This window comes from Nipponia nippon, unplaced genomic scaffold (assembly GCF_047370975.1).
Source record: "Nipponia nippon isolate SJK-2023a ecotype South Korea unplaced genomic scaffold, ASM4737097v1 scaffold_15, whole genome shotgun sequence".
Classification (NCBI taxonomy): Eukaryota; Metazoa; Chordata; class Aves; order Pelecaniformes; family Threskiornithidae; genus Nipponia; species Nipponia nippon.
Genome location: NW_028262331.1, coordinates 7014053 through 7036144, shown reverse-complemented (window position 1 = coordinate 7036144; position 22092 = coordinate 7014053). Strand labels below are relative to the sequence as shown.

The 22092-nt window shown below is 49.0% G+C and overlaps 3 protein-coding genes across 7 annotated transcripts in view; 1 reads left to right on the top strand and 2 right to left on the bottom strand.

The window, feature by feature from the left end:
• The window catches only part of TTC19 (tetratricopeptide repeat domain 19), a 21848-nt gene extending 17273 nt beyond the window's left edge, over positions 1–4575 (bottom strand). Inside the window, exons 1-10 of one of the 3 annotated variants that reach the window (XM_087751959.1) lie at positions 4284–4575; positions 4143–4216; positions 3896–4006; positions 3643–3681; positions 3032–3088; positions 2714–2775; positions 2051–2145; positions 1694–1848; positions 1233–1395; positions 469–725 (exon numbers count right to left, since the gene is read on the bottom strand). In XM_087751959.1, coding sequence (XP_087608085.1) covers positions 592–725; positions 1233–1395; positions 1694–1848; positions 2051–2145; positions 2714–2775; positions 3032–3088; positions 3643–3681; positions 3896–4006; positions 4143–4216; positions 4284–4575 — 1182 coding nt within the window. In that variant the 3' untranslated portion in view covers positions 469–591. Of the gene's footprint in view, positions 1–468; positions 726–1232; positions 1396–1693; positions 1849–2050; positions 2146–2713; positions 2776–3031; positions 3089–3642; positions 3682–3895; positions 4007–4142; positions 4217–4283 lie in introns of those variants that run through there. The other 2 variants (XM_087751960.1, XM_087751961.1) reach the window with 2 other exon arrangements.
• Positions 4574–17058, top strand: ZSWIM7 (zinc finger SWIM-type containing 7). Its single transcript, XM_087752081.1, has 5 exons — positions 4574–4591; positions 5209–5276; positions 10092–10194; positions 15821–15925; positions 16750–17058. The coding sequence occupies exons 1-5, from the start codon at positions 4574–4576 to the stop codon at positions 16864–16866; spliced, it is 411 nt and encodes a 136-aa protein (XP_087608207.1). The 3' UTR covers positions 16867–17058.
• ADORA2B (adenosine A2b receptor) overlaps positions 14481–22092 on the bottom strand; it is a 23751-nt gene continuing 16139 nt past the window's right edge. Inside the window, exons 2-3 of one of the 3 annotated variants that reach the window (XM_087751962.1) lie at positions 20889–21584; positions 14481–15593 (exon numbers count right to left, since the gene is read on the bottom strand). In XM_087751962.1, the coding sequence (XP_087608088.1) occupies positions 20891–21584 (694 nt within the window). In that variant the 3' untranslated portion in view covers positions 14481–15593; positions 20889–20890. Of the gene's footprint in view, positions 15594–17202; positions 21585–22092 lie in introns of those variants that run through there. The other 2 variants (XR_015703499.1, XM_009464544.2) reach the window with 2 other exon arrangements.

The following is a 22092-nucleotide window of genomic DNA, read 5'->3' as shown; positions in this document are numbered from 1 at the left end:
GGTATGTACATACCATCTTTTCCAACAGGAAGCCTCAGCATTCTAGCACTGACCTATCCAAGAAAGGAGGACAGCTTTAGCACTTAGTGTGCTCTTGACTGCAGTAAGGTGGCTGAGTGTTTTTTTCTGACAGCAGCTCTGCTTCGGTAACATAGTCTCACCCCTCCTCTGACAGGGCATGTTCTATCTCTGGATGCTAAATGCTTTGAAGAAAAACACTTGATCTTCAGCAACCTGTTTTGAAAAGGACATGGACCTACAGCTCCTGTCATAGTACGGGTACAGTCTGGGAAATGCTCTATTGAAGTTAATACACACTGAACTGTAGTACTGACAAATACGCTCCTTGACTTAACTGCAAGTATTAATACCAGGCTAGAACTTGTACTTTGCTGGCAGTCAAGACAAAGTTAAATCATTAGCACAGTAGATCACCCTAATCATAGACTGCACCGCAAATTTACATAGTTAAGATTTCACAACTTTATTTTGGGCTAAGTTGTTAGGCAATAGCAGCCCTTCTTGTTAAGCAGTCCTTAAACTCCTCTTTGTTGTTGTCAGCCACCTGAAGGTTGGACTCTGTGGCCAAACTCATTTGGAGCCCTTTCTCCTCTTGGCCAGCTCAGCTAGTTCTTCCTGGATATGCTGGACAGAAGCAACATCTCCTTTCTGTTGTGCCTGCTTGAGAGCTTCTTTGTACACTTGTTTTGCTTGCAGAAAGTCTTCTGTAGCAAGAGGGACAAGTCACGTGGCTAGCCAACTACCTTGCCCGTTTTGAGAGTCCCCTCTGAAGCTGAGCACATGCAAATGACGTGCAAAAGATGACTTGGAACACTTCAAGAACAAGGGAGGTTCAGAAAACATCCAGCATGGGGTGCCAACTGTAAGAGCTGGACAGCAGCAATGATGAGAGGACAAGGTGCTGCTTCAGTACGAAGATCTCATGGAAACGAGTCTCAAGCATGTCTTAACGTCCTTTTAGAACCAGTTACTCTACGTACAGGACAAGGGAAACTAGATTCTCTGGCAACCTTCTGAGTCAGATGCACCAGTACTGGTTTATCTTAGACAGGATCCTTCAGCAGCTGAATTCACTTTGAACGCAATACAAGTTGCCTACACCAACCCTACTACTTAAACTAAAAATAATAACGCTATTGTTCAGTCCTACAGTACAGGTATCTGCAGCCAGCCCAAGCACAGTGACAGAGGCTGGACATTTATTTACTTACCTTTGTGCATCAGAATTGCTGCCAGGTTATTCAGCACCATGTGCTCCTCAGGATGTTGAGTCTCCTTTGCCAGCTCAGCTGCCCTCTTCACATAGGAGTATGCCTCATCGTAGTGCCCCTGAGCATCCAGGACAGTTGCCAGGTCATTCATCAAGACCACAGTCTGCACCAGGACAGAAAAGGAAGCCTCAGAGCAAGACTTGTGTAGAAGTCTGGGGCAGCAGGAGCATCATATTCACACCCCTGTCACACTAGTAAAAGTAGTATTTCCCAGAGAAGCTTCCAATAATACAATGTCTTGTATTTATACATCAGCATGCTTATTCTTCCTGGCAGGAAAACAGGAGCTAATTTAGTGCTGTGTACATTTGATGCCAGCAAAGCTGCTTTTAAGGCTGCCTCATTCCCTAAGAGATTAGCCTTTCTTTCCCTAGTAGTCCAACTACCATTGTACACGTCACCTGTGGATGAGTCTCTCCCTGAACATCATTTGATATCTGCAGAGCCTTCTCATACATTTTTTGGGCCACTGGGAGCTGGTTAATGTTTAGGAGATAGCGAGCATAGGAGTCTAGGCTCATCCCAAGCAAGAGACGGGTGTTGGCCTTTTCTTCAGCTGCAAATAGAGAGGAGTGGAAGTGATCACTTCTACAAGATCAAGCACAAGTCTCCATCCTACAAGAGCAGGAAACTCATGCAGTGTGAAGACAATGGATTGACATGAAGATGGTGCTTAGGCAATATGGAAAGCAACATCAAGGACAGGGAAATGGACAAAAGATAATGAGAGATGCCTTTGACAGACAAGGCAGTCCCACCTGGTAAGACATCCTCAGGCAAGTCCTTTTGCTTGGCAATCTTCTCCTCTAAGGTCAGGATGCAGAACTCGTAGCCAGCCAGGGCTAATTTGTGCCTGCAAAGTACAACTACTCAGCAAAGCAAGGGTCCTTCCATCCCTGAAGGGACAGACGTGAACACCTTCAATCCCTCATTCTAGAGGGCCTGTCAGACAGCTTTTCCCCTTCACCAGAACCTTCTTGCCCTCAGTGTTCTCTTCTTCATTATGGCCTGGACCCCTCTCTTGACCCATGGGATCAAGGGGTCCAGGCCTTGAGGTGGAGAGGGCCCTCCCTCCCCCCAAACAAGGCCAGCTAAGGCAATCCATGCCAAGGCTCCACTGAAAAATGAAGCTACAAGTTAGCAGCTACCAAGTGCTTCAAAAGCCGCCTCTCCTGCGAGGCGTGCATTTAAGACTAAAAAGAGCCATGTCCTCTATGGCTACTTCTGCCCTAAGCTGGGCAGGTCATAACAGCAATCGCTGTGTTGCATGACAGCGGGTAAGCAAATATCATCCCTGTCGATGGGATCTTGTCACACCAAAGCTTCCTCAGCCACTTTGTTCTTAAAGAGCCCCTGCTTGGCCACCACTGCCACTGTGAAGCTGAGATGAAAGCAAAAGATGCCTTTAGCAGGGAACTCACTGTTTCTGAGCAGCATAGATACTGGCCAGCTTGAGGGACATCTCAAGGATTGCATTGTCATCCTGCCAGGAGGACACACAACACAACTGTTATTCTTCTTGCATCTCCCCAGTAAAAACATTACTTTCCCAGAGAATAAGTTTAGACCTTGAAAATGCCCATCCTGTTGTCTCCAGAGCTGCCACCAGTCCCTTAAAGGACATTCTTGAGAAGCCAGCAAGCTCATAGCTAGCATTGCAAATTTCCAGTAGGAGGATAGCACAATAGACCAAAGAATTGTTACTACTTCGGCTGAAAGCCTTTATCAGAAGAACATACCTCCTTTGTGTCCCCTGCAAGCAAATAGCTCATGCTTGCTTTGTAGAGCTTTTCTGCCTGAAATGAGAATTGTGAAGAATACTGAGGAATGATGGCAGTTAAAACAAAAGATCTCTACTCTTTATGGAGGCAGACTACCGGGAGAAACCTGGCTCACAGTTTGTGGAATTTACATCGTACGTCAAGACCAGTCAGAAGTGAAAGGCTCACCAGAGTCCAACGGTACTGCCAACTAGTAGAGTCCTTTCAGTTTCTACTGAGTTTACCACATCTGCGTGCCTTCAGGCCTTTCCCAGATTCTCCTTGGGACAGCCATCTAAATGCTTGGCTGTGTCATTTGACAGTAAGAAGTATTCCTTCCCTTGCGTGCTGTGTTGGAGCTCAAAATCTAACCATGAAAGCGTCTTTCTTAGCAGCATGTGCTCCACGGGACTGAAGTCCCAAGGCAAATTATTGTGCTTTGGTCTGCAGGATCTCTGCCTCACAACTCTCAGTATGCAGCCTGTCACAGCATGCCACACCTTCAGGATCTTGGATGTGAGGAGACCTTGCGCTAGATGTCAGCCTCTTAAAATTCAGAGGGGGGAAAAAAAAAAAGCGGAGTTACTCACATTGTCCAGCTGTCCCCGCATGAAGGCCACGTTTGCCATCTGGAAGAGAGGGGCAGTGTTGAAGCTCCACAAAGGCGGCGGGCACTAGCCTCAACACAACTGCTTTTCCCTCTAGCTTCGTATTTCCTTCATATTCTCCCCCGACGGGAACTGCAGCCCCACGGCGACTTCCAGCAGGGACCAGAGGGGAGGTGGGCCAGCCCCGAGCAGGGGGGCGGCCAGCCCGACCCCGGCCACCCCCCCGGGGCCTTACCATGCTGTAGGTGTAGACGATGGCTTTCCTGTTATCCGACTGGTGCGAGAGCCGCAGGGCTTGGTGCAGAACCTGCTCGGCCTCCCCCAGCTCGCCCTTCATGACGCTGAGCTGCGGGGAGAGAGGGAGAAGCCGAGGGGCTGGTCGCGGCCAGGGCCCACCCTGGCGGGCTCCCGGCCCGCCGCTGAGGTAACCCCGCGGGCCACCGGCAGCCATCTCCGCGGCCCGGCAGGGGACGGCGCCTCACCTTGGCTCTCTTCAGCAGGAGGATGATGGCGTCCTCGCCGTCCTCCTGGGTGTCCTTGGGGAAGAGGGAGAGGGCTGCGGGGCGAGGGTGACCGGTGACCGCCGCCCGCAGCGCCCTGCCCCGGCCCGCGGCCCGCCTCACCTCCCAGGAAGCCCAGGGCACCCCCGACCGGCCGGGCCCACCGCCGCCGCGCGACCCCCGCCCTGCCGCTGCCCTCCTCCCCGCGGGCCCCGCCGCGCCAGGCGGTCCGGGGCGGCGGGAGCCCCGCGGGGCAGCGCCGGGCGGCCAGGCGGGACAGGGCCCGCGGCAGCGCTGCCGCCAGCATCCTCCCCCGCGGGCCCTTTAAGAGCTCACCCCCGCCCTCGCCACGTGATGCGGGCCTCTGCGTCACCCGGGGCAAAGGGCGCCTGTTGCTATGGAGACGTGCCCTCATGGCTGCGCGGCCACAGGTAGGCCCGGCCCCGGCCCCGGGGTCGCCGTCCCAGGACCGGCGGCTCTAAATAGCTCCGACGGGGCTTCGCCGTGCCGAGGGAGCCCCCGGGGACCGCAGCGGGGAGTGGCCGCCGTGCGGGGCGGCCCCCGCTGCCGGGGCCTGGCAGCCGGCGGCCCTTCCCTGTGAGACCCCCAGGGCGGCTGGTGGGCCCCGGGGGCAGCCAGGCCCCGCTGCCGCAGGGGCGCGGGCGGCGGCGGGTGGGCTGTGCGCCCTCCTCTGCCGGGAACTGCCTTGGCCCAGCGCCGCGGCGCTCCAGGCCAGAGCCTCTTCCTGTTGCCGGCTGTATGGCCGCCCGCCCCCCCCGTCCTTCCACGGGACGTGTTCATACGTGGGGGTATCTGAGAGGCACCGTGTGTTCTTGAGAAACCCTGCGTTCCGAGAAAGTGTAAAAAACACAGTTCAAAAGGTGCTGAGGATGCCCTTTCCTTGGCCTCGTTGCAGGGTTGAAATAGAGTACTGCCCAGATAAACTCCCGGTTTATAGCATCTGTGGTGACCTCAGTGATTTCCCACTGTCTCCTGTTCTCCTCTGTCTTCCTTCCAGCCACGAGGCCGCTGCCAATGACATGGATAGTACCTTGCCAGCAGTAGCAGAAGAGCTTTTGAAAGAGATCAAAAAGGCTTTTCGGGAGACCTCACATGGTACGTAAAGAAAAACAGAACCATCCCAGCAGGCGGTGGGCCAGTAATACTGGCACTGTCAGACCTTCAGGTAGCAACGAGGGTTGTCAGGCTCTCCTTGCTTGCATCTTCTCCATACTCTGTTGCATAAGGGGTGGCCTTCACTTTCAGGAGTGGCAGAGTAAGATGTTGAGGCAGCCTTTTCTTGCATGCTTTTAAAAGTAGGATATTATAAAAATAAGTATATTTGGGCTTCCACATTCCTTTTTAAAATTAATCCCAGTGGTTCTGAGTGTATATTTAATTGCTGTATTTGATACAACTTGTCTGGACACAAAGGGGTTTGAAGCACAGGTAACGAGGAGCAGCCCCCTTCTAAAAGTCAGGCCCCTCCAAAAATTAGACCAGGTTGGACACTTTTTTGAACATAGGACCTGGGGCAATGCTGCTTGCTTAGAGCTTGTAGTATAAGGGGTTGCACTTGAGGGATGATAATTTACATACTTCTAGGTAGGCATTTTGTTGTGCCTACTGTACTGCTGTTTTTATAGACTCGCTAATTTAAAAACCAGAGTTGAAAGGGAAATCTTCATAAAAACGATCATGTTTCATCACTGACCGGCAGAGGGTGTTGTGTTAGTGATCCCAGGGCAAAGAACAACTTGCCTGTTGCTTGAATGAAGCAAGCATAAACCAACAGTTAAATCTTGGCCAATTCTAGCAGCTAGTTAAGAACAATTACTTTCATTGCACTCTGGATTACTAACATAGTTCTGTAATCTGAATGGTTCTTCCTAAGGAGAGTGTCTATTTAAGGAATATTTTAACTGCACTAAACCCAACCAAATAAACATTCAGAGAAATCTGTTTGAGTACTACATTTGAGTGGAAATGGGCAGAGACTTGATGTTTTAACTGTCAGAGTGACCACGTTGACAGCTTTCTAGCATACTTGTAGTATGGCTTCTGTCAGGTTGCAGTAGATCTGAAATCTACATGTGACTCTTTAAAAGAGCTTTATAAATCCTGTTGTAACCAAAAAAAAAAAAGTCACCATTCCTTTTAAGGTATACTTCTCCTTAAAGCACCAAAATAGTACACTGGGGCATAACTGCAAAAAGAAACTGATCAATCGCATTGGAGAATTAAATTAGAATAAAGTTGGAAAAGTCAAACCAACAGCATAAGTCATAGAGAATATTTTGAATTGTTGGAACAAAGGATTTTAAAGTCAAAAGTCCTGATCTTCCAGTGGAATACAGCGACGTAGTACGCTGTGTCCCATTAGCAATAACAGAAAGATCAGACTGGTTGATCAGAGACTAAGCTGTTAGCTCCAACAAACAGATGAATTTTCTTAAGTGTAATTTTCCATCTTAACAACAAGTTCTAATAAGTGAAGACATTATGTTTCTGTGTGCTGTATTAAAAGCTATAAACTAGTGGCGCCCTGCAAGGCTATACTGGGAAAAGAACAACATTTTTAAAGTTTTGATGCCAGAGTTTTCAACTCATGCCAAGAGAGTTTCAGGGAAACCAATATATATATTTTTAACCAACTTCTTAAAGTGACAGAGTAAGATGTTGAGGCCTCATGCCTTTTGTTGCATGCTTTTAAAGGTAGGGTATTATAAAAGTAAATATATTTGGGCTTCTGCATTTATTTTTAAAATTAATCCCTGCGGTTCTGAATGTATATTTAATTGCTGTACTTGATACGTGCCTTAGCACTACCATAGCAGATCATTTTGCTGCTCCTTGTTGCTTTTTGGTGGCTAGAGAGGATGGCTAGAGCATTGCAGTCCTGTGTGGCCTCTGAGGGAACATTAGGGAGACACTAGCCTCCCTGTGATGTTGATACCTCTCACAGTGGGGAAGTTCAGCAAAATCATGCTTCATTTTCTTTTTGTTGCAGTCCCTGATGACCTGCTGCTGGGGTAAGTATCTTTTGCTTCAGCTCTTGTCCCAAGTGTCCTGCTAATGGGCAGCTGATAATCTGCTCTCATCATAGTACCACTATTTTTGCCCTGTGCTTGACCAGTACGTGCTTCTCATGCAGAATTGCTACGTGTTTTTGCTGGTAGTGGAAATGAAGGTCCAAAGAGACAATCTATCTCGAGCATTTTTCCAGAGATTCATGAAATCATCTCTGTATTGCTTAATCTCCTGTGATGACTTGCTCTAATTTGGGTGGATTAAACATGCAGAAACCCAGAATGTTTAACCTGAGCTCTGAATCCACCCTTAGATCTGGAATGAGTTTTCTGTGAGCGTGGATTGTGTTTCAGAGTGATTCATGCCGCTGGAGTGCTGCATCTCCGCTGCATTCATATCATTGTGAGCACAGCAGCATCCTGAGATCCCTTCTTCTGCTTGAGTCATAGGCACATGTGATAGAAAGGGAGAAGTGAATGTAGCATCTCTCTGCACAAGGGAATTGTTAACTTGAAGATTACCCTGAGAGTTTTCTTCTGTTTAGAGGAAATCTCAGGTCAGCTTCATCGTCCTTGCATTGATTGAAGCTTGTGAATATTTCAGACATTCCCAAGTAGTCTCCTAAGAGATCCAAGTTTCACAGCTTCTGCAGCCCTCGCTAATTGGTGTTGGAGGTAGAGAAAAGGCACCATCACAGTAAGAAAGGCTTTTCAGATTAATCTTGAACTTCGTGTTCTTGCCTGCCTGTAATTTAGCCAGGAGAGGAGATCACCAGGAACCCTTCAGGCCTTAATATCTTTGGGTCTAAAGTTATCTAACATAACACTCGTGAAAGGTATGCATGCTGGCTCCCTCTTCTGGGACCACAACGGACTTTGAAGGGTGGGATTGACAAGTCTCGTAACTTTTTGTTTCCTTCTTGTCATAAAAGAAAAGAGGAGGAAAGAAATTCCCTTGTTAAGTTTAATAAAGTTTGGGTGGTAACTCTTGGCAGTCAGATTTCCATCAATTCCCTGTGACCAGTGGCACAGAATCAGAAATATTCTGATTTAATTTCTGAAGTTCTTCCAAATCTCTAAAGTCCTTGAATTTCCTTTGAGCATTTCCTGTTAGAGTGATCGAATTATATAGACAAAAAAAAATTCCCCAAATTTGAAGGAGTTACTGAAACTCATTAAACTCAGCCCCTTTATAGTCCAAAACCTAATCATTAAGGAATGTCTTACGTTGAGTGTTCCCCCACCCACCTCCGCTCAGTCCTCAGATGAAGCCAGTCCTTATTGCCTTGAGTTTGTGTAACTGAAGTTTTGGTCTTCCTGGAATAAGTCCGTCTGCTTGGCTTGTTATCAATGAGATTGACTGAGACGCATAGGTCAGCCATGCTGCTGAGACGCCAGGGCTCTGCCTTGGCTTTGTGTCTTCACTGGAATTGGAAATGTTCCTCTGCTTTCTCCTCTTCTCTTGCTCATGTTTTGTACTATCTTTTCATCACTGCTGATTTTCTTGTTGTTTACCCTTGTAACTAACCTAGACTACACAGATTTTTCTCAGCAGATAAAAGGTCTGTAAAGTTAACTGAGTTGCCCCTGAGCTCTTTGGAACACATTCAGAGCAGCTGGATATACAGGTCTAGAATAACTTTTAAGCCTATGAGGTGTCTGGACAATAGGCTAAAGGTACAGATGTCCATATTTGACATACAGCTTATCATATACCCTTACACGGCAGGGGATGTGCAGACAATGAGTATGTGGATGGAAATTACTGCGCCTTCAGGCATTCACAGCTCTTTTTTTTTTCCACTTGCTGGTGTGGAATTTTACAGCACTGAGCGCAGCAGCCAGACACCAGCATGTGCCTCCATGGTGCTGCCTCACAGGACCGAGGCCAAGGAGAGAGTTGTGTAGAGGCCGTGTTTTGCAGGAAGCAAATGTATACCTGAGCAAACCTGGCTAACCTTGTCTTTACCCCATCCCAGGCACTCTCTGATCCATAAATGCTGTGCAGTGGTGCATCGCTGCATGGTGAGGTGTCCTGCTTGGAAGGAAAGGAAAGGGAAAGGGTTTTTAGGGAGGGTGGAATGACATAAGGCATGTGCTGTCCCTGGGTAACATGGGAATACTAACAAATATTCCCCACAGGAATACTAACAAAAAGGCTGATCAGATCACACTAAGGACAACCTGTGTCTCTTGCTTGACTTACACTCCCTTTGCAATAATCAGTGACCTGTAAAGGGACTGTCAAGCCAGAAATGCTTCTCAAAGATAACTCCTCACCTGCGTGGTTAACACTGTGTCACAGTCATAGAGACTGACTAAAAAAATCTCACTTCTCTGTCTCTGATGCACTTTGTCTCATTTTAGTTCAGGACAGGAACCGCTTCATGTCCTGTTTGTGCAGCAGGCAGCCAGAATAGCGTCTGGGTCATAGTGCTGAAGAAGAAACACTTAAGCTGTAATGTGCTGTGTAAGGAAAATCTTTTAAATGCCTTGTAATTAACTCTGAGTGGGATTTTGCAAAGAGATGTGGGACTGTTTGGGAACAGCTTAGAAATTTGGAAGTTCTCTTAAGAATATCAAAAACCATGTAGATGCTCTGAATAGCTGGCAGAGTAGAGGCTGTCCTTAAGGATCTGTCTTCCAGGAGAGCGATTGTCAGCTGGGATTGTCTCAGAGGGACAGGGCAGGGATTGGTGGTCACTTGGTAAAAGACCGCAAAGCTGAGAATGACAAATGCACTTCATTGCTTCGTAGTATAATTAATGGAGCTGTAACTGGCGGGATTTTGAGAGGCAGTGGGAACCTTCTGGCCTCCACAGGGCTAAATCCCATGGATTAAGGCTAAACCCGGTGGTCTCCTTTTGTGGCATGACCTAACTAGAGACATGTTCTTTTTCAGGCTGAAGTTCATATTTGGCCCATCTGCTGTCCCAGCTTTGGATTTGGTGGATCAGCGTTCTGTCACCCGAGTCATGTCCCCCAGTGGAAGGACTGCATACCAGGTACACACCTTTTTCCTTTTCAGTCTTACTTTCTGATGTTTTCCAGTTGACATGTGAGCCAATGTTTTCCTAACTTGCAGAACATGGAAGGGCACTCGGATAAACACGGAGAGAATATCAGTGTTTTACAAACTCCTAAAGTGATACTGGAGAGCAGTAGCCACGGACTAGAATTAGAACAGCGTGGTACTCTACCGTTTTCTTTGTGGCTCCCAGCCAGCCAGAGATGATTTCTTAAGTGTTTGTGGGTATTGTGATCAGAAGGAAGTTTTCCAGGGATTGCTAATTTTGCTTTATTACTTTCATCCTATCCAGCAAAGGCAGTTCTTCCTCTTGACAAACTGTACGCAACGGAGTGTTATCTGCCATCACTGCATTTCTTTCCCTGTTGCACTCCAAATCCTCAGTGTCCTAAACATTCTTGACCTCTACTTGGTGATAGGATCCTTGCTGCCTGGGAGGAAGCAATGCAGGCCAAATCTGTGGGTTTCATTCTAGTTCACTGTAGCCAAGTCTGTGAATCCCATTTCATAAAATGGCATTTTAGGGAGAAGAGCTCACTTTAGCCCTAAAGATCAAACTCCTCTTACAGCACAGGATCGGAGATGGAGCTGAGGCTCATTAGGTGAAGAGAGGAGCCATTGGCACTTCTTTCTGACTTTTCTGTGGTATGGGCAATTCCTTGCTCTACTGTGCCACAGCACTGGTGGCATCTCTGTTGGGGACAGTCTGGTCTGTAAGCCATTGACCAGCTGCATCCAGCCCATAGGGTCACAGAGTCAGAGAGGCGCGGCGTGCTGTGCCCTAGCTAAGGCTGTATAAGCAGTGGGACCCTGTGCCCATAAGACTTCGGTGAAGAAGCAACCAATTCCTTCTACTTAGCACTACTAACCCACTCAGATAGCACAGCCCCCTCCGTTGCTGAACCTGGTGCTGTGCTTTTTCACACACCAGAGAAGGGGGAAATCTCTTTGCTTGCTGTTGCAGCAGCCATGAGGAACATTTCCAAATATCCTCCCTGCAAAGGGCCTTCTCTCCTTCACTGGTGGTGCTGAGATGCTTTGGGGTCATCTAGGGTAAGAGAAGAGCTGTAAAGCCAGGCCTGGGTAATGACACAAACATTTTTCACGTGTTCAGAGCTTGCATTACTTGATAGCACGTGGAGTCTTTATGGCTTCTGGGGCCTTGGAGAGGACATCGGCCCCTCTAGAGAGGCATGATTCATAAACATACAGGGCTCAAGAATACAGCCTTTGATTTGAGTTGAGGGCTTGCCTATGCCTATTTGGTAAAGCCTAAGAAGTGCTGCTTCCAGGACCCTTAGACAGCAGCTACCTCAGTAATTGAATGCTTAAAGGCTTTTCCTTTTTTACTGTTGCTTGGCTGAATATGCCACTGGGCAGAGAATGGTCACATTCTCCTTGCAGAGCTTTGTTGGGCCATGCAGACTAAGGCAGAGCTTTGCAGTCTTCACTTAGCACCCTTTTGTGTGAAGGATGAGGGGGACTGCTTAGAGCCTCTGGTCTTCCTAGGGAGCCTAAATGTATGCTCATATGCTCACAGCTTTTCTGCAGCATGGCAGAGTTATCTGCATGGTAAAAGAGGCCTGATATTCATCTCAGATGCAGGAAACCTTATGAGACAAGGAGAAGATCAGAAAAGCATGGCTTTGATATGCTGCATGCTGCCCTGACACCCTGTTCTGGTCTGGGCAGGGTCGTTGCTGAACAGTGCCTCAAACTGCGTGTGCTGCAGCAAGGCAGGCACCCCTCCACACCGCCCAGTCCTCTCCCCACTGAAGCAAGGAGCCAAAAATTCCTGCTGGCAGCAGTCCTGCAGTCACCAAATGGGAGCTGATTGATTAATATCTACTGATGGCCCCAACAGTTTGCTCAACTGGTGCACATTGGAAAAGAGCAAGTGTCAGCACTACTCTCCTCCTGCCACTGCAGGTAGAGGGAGCCACCGGTTCCCCTGCAGGGAGGAACCCCTGGACAGGTAGATCAGGGCTGCTCACCAGGAGTTAAAGTAGGACAAGCCCAGCCTACAGCCAGGCACCTCGCAGCTGATGGGTGTGATGTGAGCGGCCCCCCTGCATCACCCAGGGTCTGTGCCTGCATCCTCCCAGCTGACAGGCAGCCTACAGGAGGCAGACCTGCCTGCAGGTTCATGTGTGCTTTGGGGCAGCATTCCTCTTTAGTGGAGCTTGACTGCTGATTAAGGCCGTGCTGATGAGGTCATTAACAGAGGAATCTGAAGAGATATTTTCTCTGGGGGTGTGAGGCTGGTCCCATTGCGAAATTCTTCCTCAGCCCAGCTGTCTGAGATGCAGAAACAAAGAGCAGAGCCTCCCCTGAGGCCGCTGGCTGGAGCAGTGACAGGAACACAATCTGGGGCTGTAGAAACCAAAACACTGAGTGGGATACTGCACTTAAATGTAGCTGGGTAGCGTCACTGGCTCTTCATTTGTCTGTGTGTGTGTGGTGTAGACACGTATCCCCGCTGTGTGCGCTTCTCCCTTGGCAGAGAAGCATGCCCAGTGCAGTGGGGAGTGGAGGGGCATCCGTGGCTGTCTGGACACATGCACAATCATCCCTTTCATTTATTCCCCAGAAAGTCAGCTCTGCCGTTGGCACCCAAATGTGGTTGAGCTGGAATGTGAAGTGGTGCTTTCACTTGCAGCTGGGATCTGGAGAACTGTTCTTGTCGAGGCCATGAGGCTGATCCTATTGTGAAACTCCTTTGGGTCATCATAGCCAAATCTGAGATGTTGATACTTCACAGGTTAAAATGCTGTTTGTGTTCCATATCACCCAGCACATCTTAGGTACTGCTTCAGGGGAAAATGGCTCTGCTCAGACAGGCCCTAGGACTGCAGCCTGTAGTGTAGGCAGCTCTTGCCCTCAGGAACCGAGATGGGAGAAGAAAGAGCCCTCAGTGAAGTGAAAGCTATGATTTGTCTTTTAATGCCCAGGCATTAATGCCCTGGCTACTTAATAGAGGAGCAGCACCGATGGGGTATTCAAGGGCCAATGTTACCTCAGAGTTGTTAATCATCCCAGAAGAGCTTGCATAATACCTGCCTATGCTGCAGACTAAAGCCAACCTTTGTAACTCCAGGTCAGGAATAAATAAGTCTTACCTACTGCAGAGATGGTGGATGCTGGCTGGTGGTGGACGTGTGCTGGATTCGTCAGAAGTGCAAAGTGGTGAGCAGGCGGCAGTTGGGGCACCTATTAGCTATGCCTGAGTTGCAGAAATGCTGTGAGCTGTGGGAGTGAAGCCAGTTAGCAGGGGGAGAGGCAGTGCTTTAGCCCTCCTGCCAACTGTCACTTGCATTGCCCACATCCTGCGCTTTTATTGGATTCCTCTTTTTTATGTCTTTTTTAATTAATTTCCTAGAACTGTATGGTAGCCTGCCCCACCGTGAAGGATTTGAGCATTAGGTTCTGGCACAGACTGTGGTGCTACCTAGCTGTACACTGGTGGCAGCAGTAGCTGCCATGGTGCCACAGCTGTCCCTCCTGCATCCCCGCACGCTGGCAGGGACACCATGACCAAGGTGATTTTTCCTCACTGTGCAGCCAGCAAGTGCCTGGAGATGAGGGCAGCGGAAGGAAATCTCACAGTATCGCAGGGCCAAGAGAGCACCCCCTTGCCTGGCTTGGCTGCAGCTGGCCAGAAACAGAGGCACCTTTTTCTCTTGGTCTTTGCATTTTAGATTCTGCCTTATTAGGCAGAAGCTGCATTCTTGCCATCCAGGTCAGGACGGGGCAATGCTAAACTCGGCCCAAATCTGGCAGTGTCTGTGTCTTCCCCCCCTCCTCAAAGGAAAACACTTCTGAAGGAAAGGCACCATCGGAATACTTCATCTTGGAAAAAACAATCAAAGGGGCTAGAGAAAAACAAACTTATCACAAGTGAAACAAACTCAGCCTGGAGTATAAGGAGGGCTCAGGGTAAAGGCCAGACTGAAAAAAGAATGGTTTACCCTGAAATGGGAATGTGAGTCTTGTGTCCTGAATCTGCTAGGAGTAAGGGGGACTATGAGGCACAGGCGCTTCTGTGGGAGAGCTTAAACTTGTGGACGTTACCTGTTGGGCAAAGGGTGCAGAGAAAGCTCCAGGGGACAGGGGAAGGCTCCCCTTGCAAGTGTAGCTCTGGACTGTGAGGGACAATATTCCTCTGGAGGGACTTGGGAGTGCCAGGGGCATCCTGGAGGGGAGCAGCGCTCTGCAGAGCTCCACTGTCTTTTCACTTTTTTGTGTTTATCTTTGGATTTAGGTGTATGTGTGCCACAAACCCAAGCAGAATCTAAAGTCTGGTATGGGCGAGGAGCGTGGTGTGCCATCAGAGCCGAGGCTTGTGTGTAGGGGAGGGCGCTGCTGGTGATTGCAGGCATGTAAATCCCCACCATTCTCTGGAATACCCAGGAAGAGTTAGTGCCAGCTGTGGAGGCCACAGAGCTGATACAAAGCACTTGCTCTTGCTGTGGCAGGTATGAGACACAGCATGGCAAATACTCTGTGGTAATTGTGTTTTGGCCATGGGGCGTACTCAGTTTAGGCCTCAGAGCATTAGTAAAGTCCATGCTATTGAGCGCAGGGTTCTGCTTAAAGTCTGTGAATGTGTTCTGCTCCTGCAGACCCTTCCCTTGCAATAGGAGAGGGCAGAGCAGTTGGCTCTTAAAGTGGCTTTCTAAAAGCTACTTTCCAGTCTTGAAGAAACTAAGAAAAGAAACTTGAAGAAGAGAAATATTTCATAGGCTGGCTTCCCTATACCATGCAGTCAGCTCCAGCAGCTCGCAGATTTCCTGTCAGCTTCTCCGTGCTGGAAACGAATGCTTCCCTCACCTGGCTGCCTGCATCCCGTGCCCATGGTGCAGAGCAGTATGCCTCAGTATCAGCCATGCAGAGGAACAGCATGTGGGAAAAGGAGGCAGTGCTGTTCCCAAACCAGAGATGGAGCAGGGAGGCTGCTTCTCTGGAGACTTCAATTTTGTTTATTCAGACAAAACCAGATTCCAATAGCTGCAGCTGGTTTTGGGAGCAGAACAGCAACAGCCTTCAGCCACTGGAGTTAGTCAGAAAAGGCCTCACTGTGAGTGCTCGCTGCTGCTCTCCTTCCATCCCCAGGTCTGTGGTGGCCCTGGATTCACAAATGAGCTTTCTGTGACAAGAGAGTCTTCGTCATCTTCAACTATCCCGTGTCTGCCAGTACTGGGGGAGGAAGCTCACTGAAGGGGCTGGCAGCTCGCTGTGCTGCCAGCTTTGGGAGATGAGGGGAGGGCAGTCTACGCTTGGTGCCACTGCCGTTTTCCTGATCTCCTAGCAGCAGACAAGTCACCGGAGCTGAGGTCTGCTGATAGCACGGGTGTATGTGCAGGAGTGCTTCCTTGCCTGTAGGGAGAGAAGCGTGTAGAGACCTTGAGAAAGCTGAGGAGCGTCAAGCTTAGATGGGTCGCTGCAGTGTTTGGGGACGGTTTTGTATTGTGGCACCTGCTTGCCAGTTGCATGCTGTGAGTCATTGTGGAGAGGACATCAGGCCAGATACTGGCTAAGAGTTAGAGAAATTAAAAGTGATTGCTGTCTCTGACTCCCACCCCCTCCGGCTGCCTTTGTTTCAGGTCCTTGGGAGCTCAGGCAAACTCTACACCTGCTACAGTTCCTGCCACTTCTGCACGTGTCCTGCTTTTGGTTTTACGGTACTGCAGAAGAGCGAGAGCCTTCTGGTAAGTTGTCTGCCTTAACTTGAGGCCAGGACAGGGAGCGGGGGAGAAGGCTGTGCTCTGCTTCTTGAACCTGAGCAGCCTGAAGTTTCCAAGGGAGCAAACGCGTGAGCGTTGAGTTGGCCACGCAGGCTGTGCCTGACCCACTGCATAATCTGGCCCCTGGGAGTCGCGGTATTTGGGTGGAGCTAGGCCTTACAAGGGCTAAGGAGGGCTTTTGTTCTTAATTATGCATTACTGTTCAGACTTTCAAGAGATGAATAATCCCTGGTCTCTTGGAACAAGGGCTATTGCTGCTAATGGGACTGCCACATGGAGTCTGGCTGATGAAGTGGTGCAGTTCCTGCCTGGTGCCAATGAGGAGGGGCTCAGGGTAACTAATTGGTCTGCAGATGTCCCCGCGCCCTGTGCCAACCATCCCTCCCTCATGGGAAGCCCGTCTGTTCCAGGACCTCTGTCATCTGGGCCTAATACTCTTGTTTTTGAGAGCCGTGTGGGCTGCCAGACAGTACTAAGCCGACTCTTGTTCTTTATAGTCTGGATCTACCTTCTCCTGCATGCATGTGGGAAGGGCATCAGGAGCCAGTTAACACTTTGCTGTGTGTCAGATCCCTGTATTACATCATCCTGATGGCAGAACTGACCTGGTGCAACTGGAGCATCAGCCTGTGCCAGGGCTTGGTGTGCCAAGAGGGAACCATGTTCCTGGGAGGGGTGAGCGCTTCATTAGACCCATTCTGGCCAGGATGGATATTTGTGGCTTCCAGATAGAGCATGACATTCCTGTGTTGCTCCCACTGTTAACTTGGCTGCGCTATTATTTGCAGTGCAAACATATACTTGCCGTCTACCTCAGTCAGGCCATGGGAACCTGCCAGGAACTCTCTGTCTCTGAGGAGCAGCTCACAAGCATCTTACTGGCTGAGGAAGAGGATGAAGGATGAAGGATTTGGATCACATGTGGATGTGCTTTCTGTGGATGTGCTTTTCCTGGCTGTGTAGCTGGCATTTTTTGTATCTACAAGGCTGTCAAATGTTCATCGTGGCTGGTAGGTTTCTTCCTGTGCTGCAGCCAAGCACGACATTAATTAGCAGCCTTGCACTGATGGATTAATTAATAAATGTTAAGAAGCCCGTGTTGACTTCCATTTCATTTATTAGGCTATTCTTGGGATTGCTGAAGATGTTTGAACTAATCTGTAGTATTGGGTGCTTGTGATGTGGGGATACGAACAGTCCAGCAGGTCTCTTGGTGATCCATTAAACCTTGTTAACTCTGCTCGTGCTTTGACTAACCCCACCACCCTTCCAGGGCCGGCATGGCTTTGCGGAGTTGGCCTTTGACAGAGTGACGCTGCAGTGGCTCTTTGCAGCTGGCTGCTCAGAGCAGTTTCTGATTCATCACTGGCAAACCTGTAGGAGGAACTAGGGCAGGGACCCCTTGGCACCTCAGGACTGATGACAGGTCTGCGCTTCCGCTGTGCTTACTGTAATACAGGATCTTTGGAAGCATCACCCTGGCTGCCGTGCTTTTAAATTGACCCATTTCAGACAAGTTGACCACCTCATGCTGGCAGGCAAGGCAAGGCTGTTCACTTCAGACACGGGGGAAAGCAGCCTGCTGCTCCCCTGTTCCACACACCAGCCGGTGAGCTGGGAACCAGCTCCTTCCAGCTCTGTGACTCCCTGCCCCTGCTCTGAGATTGGGCTCGGGCTCGAGTGCAGCGTGGCCTCGTATGATACAGTGTGTGAACACAACACCGCAAGAAATAATGGGGTACAGGCTGAGCCAGGTTGTGTAGGTGGTAAATTAAGCATTCTGTATGTAAATAACAGTTACTGCAAATAATACAAAATCTGAGCAACATGAGGAAAACACATCCATCCTATGTACATCAGAGCAGTAATGAGTGATAGCTGAAAAGCTACAGCTGCACTCGCTACAGAAAGTTCCTCTGCCATTTTCACTTCACATTTTTACAGAAACCTTCAGAGCTTTTTTTTGAGGGGGGCAAGAGAGGTGTCCTATTTTTATTTTGCCTTGAAATGACTTTGGCTCAGATCCATGAAGGCACTTAACGTGCCTAAACACCACCGTGACCCGGGCCATAGTTGATGGCTAACAACCCGATGGCACAGTCATACTAAGGAAACACCCCATCTGTCTGTCTACAGGAATTCTGGCTCGTAAGAGGCATGTGAAAGGTAGCAGTAGTGGCTGCCGAGCTGCAGCGCGAGCTGTCACACCCGAGCACGTGTTCTGGGACCACCTCTCTGTACTGCAGTGCTGTGTGTTTCAGTCTGTTCGTGCTGTCTGGAGTTTGGTTCGTTTTCAGCCAGCAGGAGAGGAGAGATTACATTCTTTGTTGTAAGGATAAATGTGGCTTGCAACCGCTTTGCAACACTGCCAGACCTGCAGGTGAAACCCTGCTTGTTTCCAGCCATGATTAACAGAGGGAACACAGCCAAAGATAATACAGAAGGGAAGGAATGAAAGGAGGAGAGAGGCAAACCCTGCCCAAATGGCAGGAGGTGGCTACATGTGTTAGCTGGACTATGAGCAAGGCAGATGATGCAGCAAAGCTGAATGGGGCTGTTAAAGGAGAAACACGTGGGACAGTAACTTTTAACCATTCGGCTTCTTGGAAATGCCAGTATCCGAGATACTGAGCTGTAGCTAAATTTGGACATTGCACAAACACGTACAAACCCATTCAGAGCTTACTGGTGATTCACCAAGGTTTGGGGCTGGATCTTGGCTGAGCTCCTACACACACGGGAGCGAAATCCATCACTCCTCGTGAACCCTCCTCTGTCCGCGTGGTGGGCCCTAAGTTGTACCCGCAGCTGCTGCTTGCAGGCCACGCCAGCTGGCACAGCAGATGCTGCAGGAACACGATTTCTTCAACTTTTCAGCTGATTTTACACCGTATTTGTCACTATGAAATGAAACACTTGGGGTCTTATATTACCCCTCTTTTAGTGCAATGCAGTTAAAAAAAATAGAAAGCTGATTTCTATATGATTCAAGTACAATTTATCATGGACAAACTGCTCCAGGCATCACAGTCTGTCCGCTGGACCTGTTCTTCAGGAACTGGCCGTGTTTAAACTTCCTTCCCTGCCACCTGGCTCTAAAAGGCCTCTCCCTGCCCCTGCCTCCCTGCACGATCTACCACCGAAAAACGTATTTAATACACAGCCTCGCACTCTGGCTTCTCGCTGGTCGCGTGGTGATGCTGCTGGCGGTGCGTGCTTCGGAGAGAGGCGGTGCCACTTCACCACGTCGGGACCTTCAGGCAAGACGCCCGTTTGTAAGGGGGCCACAACGCGATGGCAGGTCTGAGCTAGTCAAGAACAGCTGTGTCTCTGTACCACAGCTGGCTTTTGGGCACGAAGGAGGGAGGCCGTTCGGTGTTTTTCTGACTCCCCTCCCCGTTCCTCTCAGTTGTGGAATGAAACTGCCCTGCAAAATAACAGACATGCCAGAAACACTGGTTCATTTACAGCAGTGTGCGTGCCGCTGTGCAGTCTGGAGAAGTGGAGCTCGTACTTCAGAAATTAATGCACTGTTCTGTCTACCATTGCCTAGTTTTGCGTGTCACAGTTACATATGAAATCAGTCGCAGTAATTACTGAGCTGTGGTTACAGAGAGTTATTAACGTGCAGTACAAATTAAGACTGCTCTGCTGTTGCGTGGCCTTTGTCCTCGCAAAGGGCCAGGCCTCCGTGGCTAGCTGCAGAGGCCGGGCTGGGCAACCTGCGAGGTGAGCTTCTTCCCAAAGAGCCTGGCCAAAACCAGGTCGCAAGTCAAGGCATTCTAGCTTCTCAAGCAAATTAGCTCCCTTCCAGTCTCTTTTGTTACTGATGCAGGTCAGGATTAAACAAAATAATTAAAAAAAAAATCACTATTAGAAAAAAAAAAAAGCACTCACAGCTTCTGGGGGTTACTGGGCTACAGAGGAACCCCAGCAAGACCAAGTTTTAGGAATCAGGTAAGCTGCAGCATCCAGCTATCACAGCTAAAACCTGCACTTCTGGAAGCACTGCAAGGCTGCCAAGTTTTGACTTGGGAGCAAAAATCTGATTGTAGAGCTCATGTCACCAAGGGCGTGTTTGCACTAACCTCAGTGACTCTGGATCAGACGAGCTAGGACCATTGGGGCACTTCTGCCTTCTGAGAGCAGGAACCAGATCTGAAATCAAACCTGAAGCACTGGTCCGCACAATCCTGTAGACCAAAGTGATTTAAAGGCAATAAAACACTGTTGTAAAACTTCAGTGCACTCTTTTCTAAAATTTTTCTCTTTCAGTAAGTAAGTAGAGCTTCCATACTGGGGCCAAAAATAGCTGGCCAGTTCTGATCTTGTTTTCCCATCAACATGGTCATGTCCCTCAGAGCCGGGAACGCAGATTCAGTTTCACACCAGCAACTGGGCTAAGTAAGACTTTTTCCCATCGGAGAATACTAGCTGCATCAAACAATTGATGGAATAATTAGGGTATTACCAAAGTGCTGTCAAGTATGGACTTAAAGAACAACCCAAAACCAGATACAAAATTATTACTCCTAAATGAATCAAAAGATTAAAAAATAATAATAATAATAATAATTAAAATAAAGATCCTAGGACTTGACATGAGCAGCACAACTGGGGAAACACCCCCAGCAGGTGGGTCTTCCACAGTCAATGTCTGACCTGGAAAGGAAATACAATACGATCACCAGCACTCACGCAAGCTGGGTTTACAGTCGAGGATGAGCTGCACGCAGCCTCCCCGGTCAGGTTATTCCTCTAGGAGGCACTATGTTAATTACAAAAATAAAAAAAAAAATACAGCTGCATAACTGCATAGTGGTCATCTCTGAGCACTCCTCTAGGAGTTCGCTGTAACTGTTCACATAGGCACAGGGAAGGGTAGTGTCAGGGACAGCCTGCAAAACCCTGGGAGCAGGACACGCACGGTCATATGGTCACACAGGCTACCGGAGAGTTAATGTTGATGACAGTCAGGTGCTGGTTGTTGTCAGTGGTGCACTTGGGGAAGTTGTCCGTCTTACAGAGGATCTTGGAAATGATCTTGCGGAAGGTGTAGCGGAAGTCCCTGATCCTGTAGGCATAGATGATGGGATTGATGACAGAGTTGGCATGGGAGAGGATGATAGCCATATACATCACCCACTCAGGCTTGGATTTGGAGAACTCCTCGTGGAAGTGAGTGATGCAGTTCAAGATATGCAGGGGCAGCCAACAGAACGCAAAAAATCCTACAATGATGGCCAGAGACTTGGCTGCGTGGACCTCCTTCTGCAGTGTGGTCCTGGAGTTGCCCATCAGTTCGATCTGATGCAACTGTTTGCAGGCAACCATGAATATCTTAATGTAGATTCCCAGCATGATAATAAGCGGAAGCAGCACGCAGCCGAAGAAGTTGAAATACACCATGTAGCTCATCGTTACCACATTCTCAAAGAGGCATGAGATGAAGCAGCCATGGTGCTCTGTCCCGGTATCAGCCCCTGTCTCGTTGGTGGCATTGGGACAACCGCTCATGGCTTTATTCCAGCCCATAAGTGGAGTCAGTCCAATTCCAAAGGACAGGAGCCACAGCACAGCGATGAGTCCTCTTGCCCGCTTGCCAGTCACCAGACTATTATACCTACAGCATCAAGAACAAAACCAAGATAGAGCCATTAAATAAATGAGTGCTCGTGACTTCCTTGCAGTTAAAGTCATCAGCAGTTTGGCTAATGCCATAGAAATCCCACCCGCACCCACGCAGGAACCTCACCTCTGTGATCACCAGAGGGGTAAAAAAATCGCACCTGTGCTCTATGCCTACGCGTGGATTTGGGGCGGTGATTCCCTTACTATTCCTGAGAGGTGCCAAGCACTGCCCCTGCCTGTGAACATCCTTCAATAGGAGGTAAAAGAGCTTGGAGTCTCAAAAAAGGCTTTATCATTGCATGAGCCTCAACCACCAACTACAAGGAGGGCAAGAACAGGGGGAAGGCTCACTCTGTAACCACCAACTTAACTCTCTTGCTCTAAGCATCCCTTATTGGCCACGCCAGGTCACATTGCTGGGCTACGTGAACTTCTGGGCTGACTTACTAGAGCTGAGACAATGCTGGCTCTCAATTCTACACTCTAATGGGTAGCTAAAG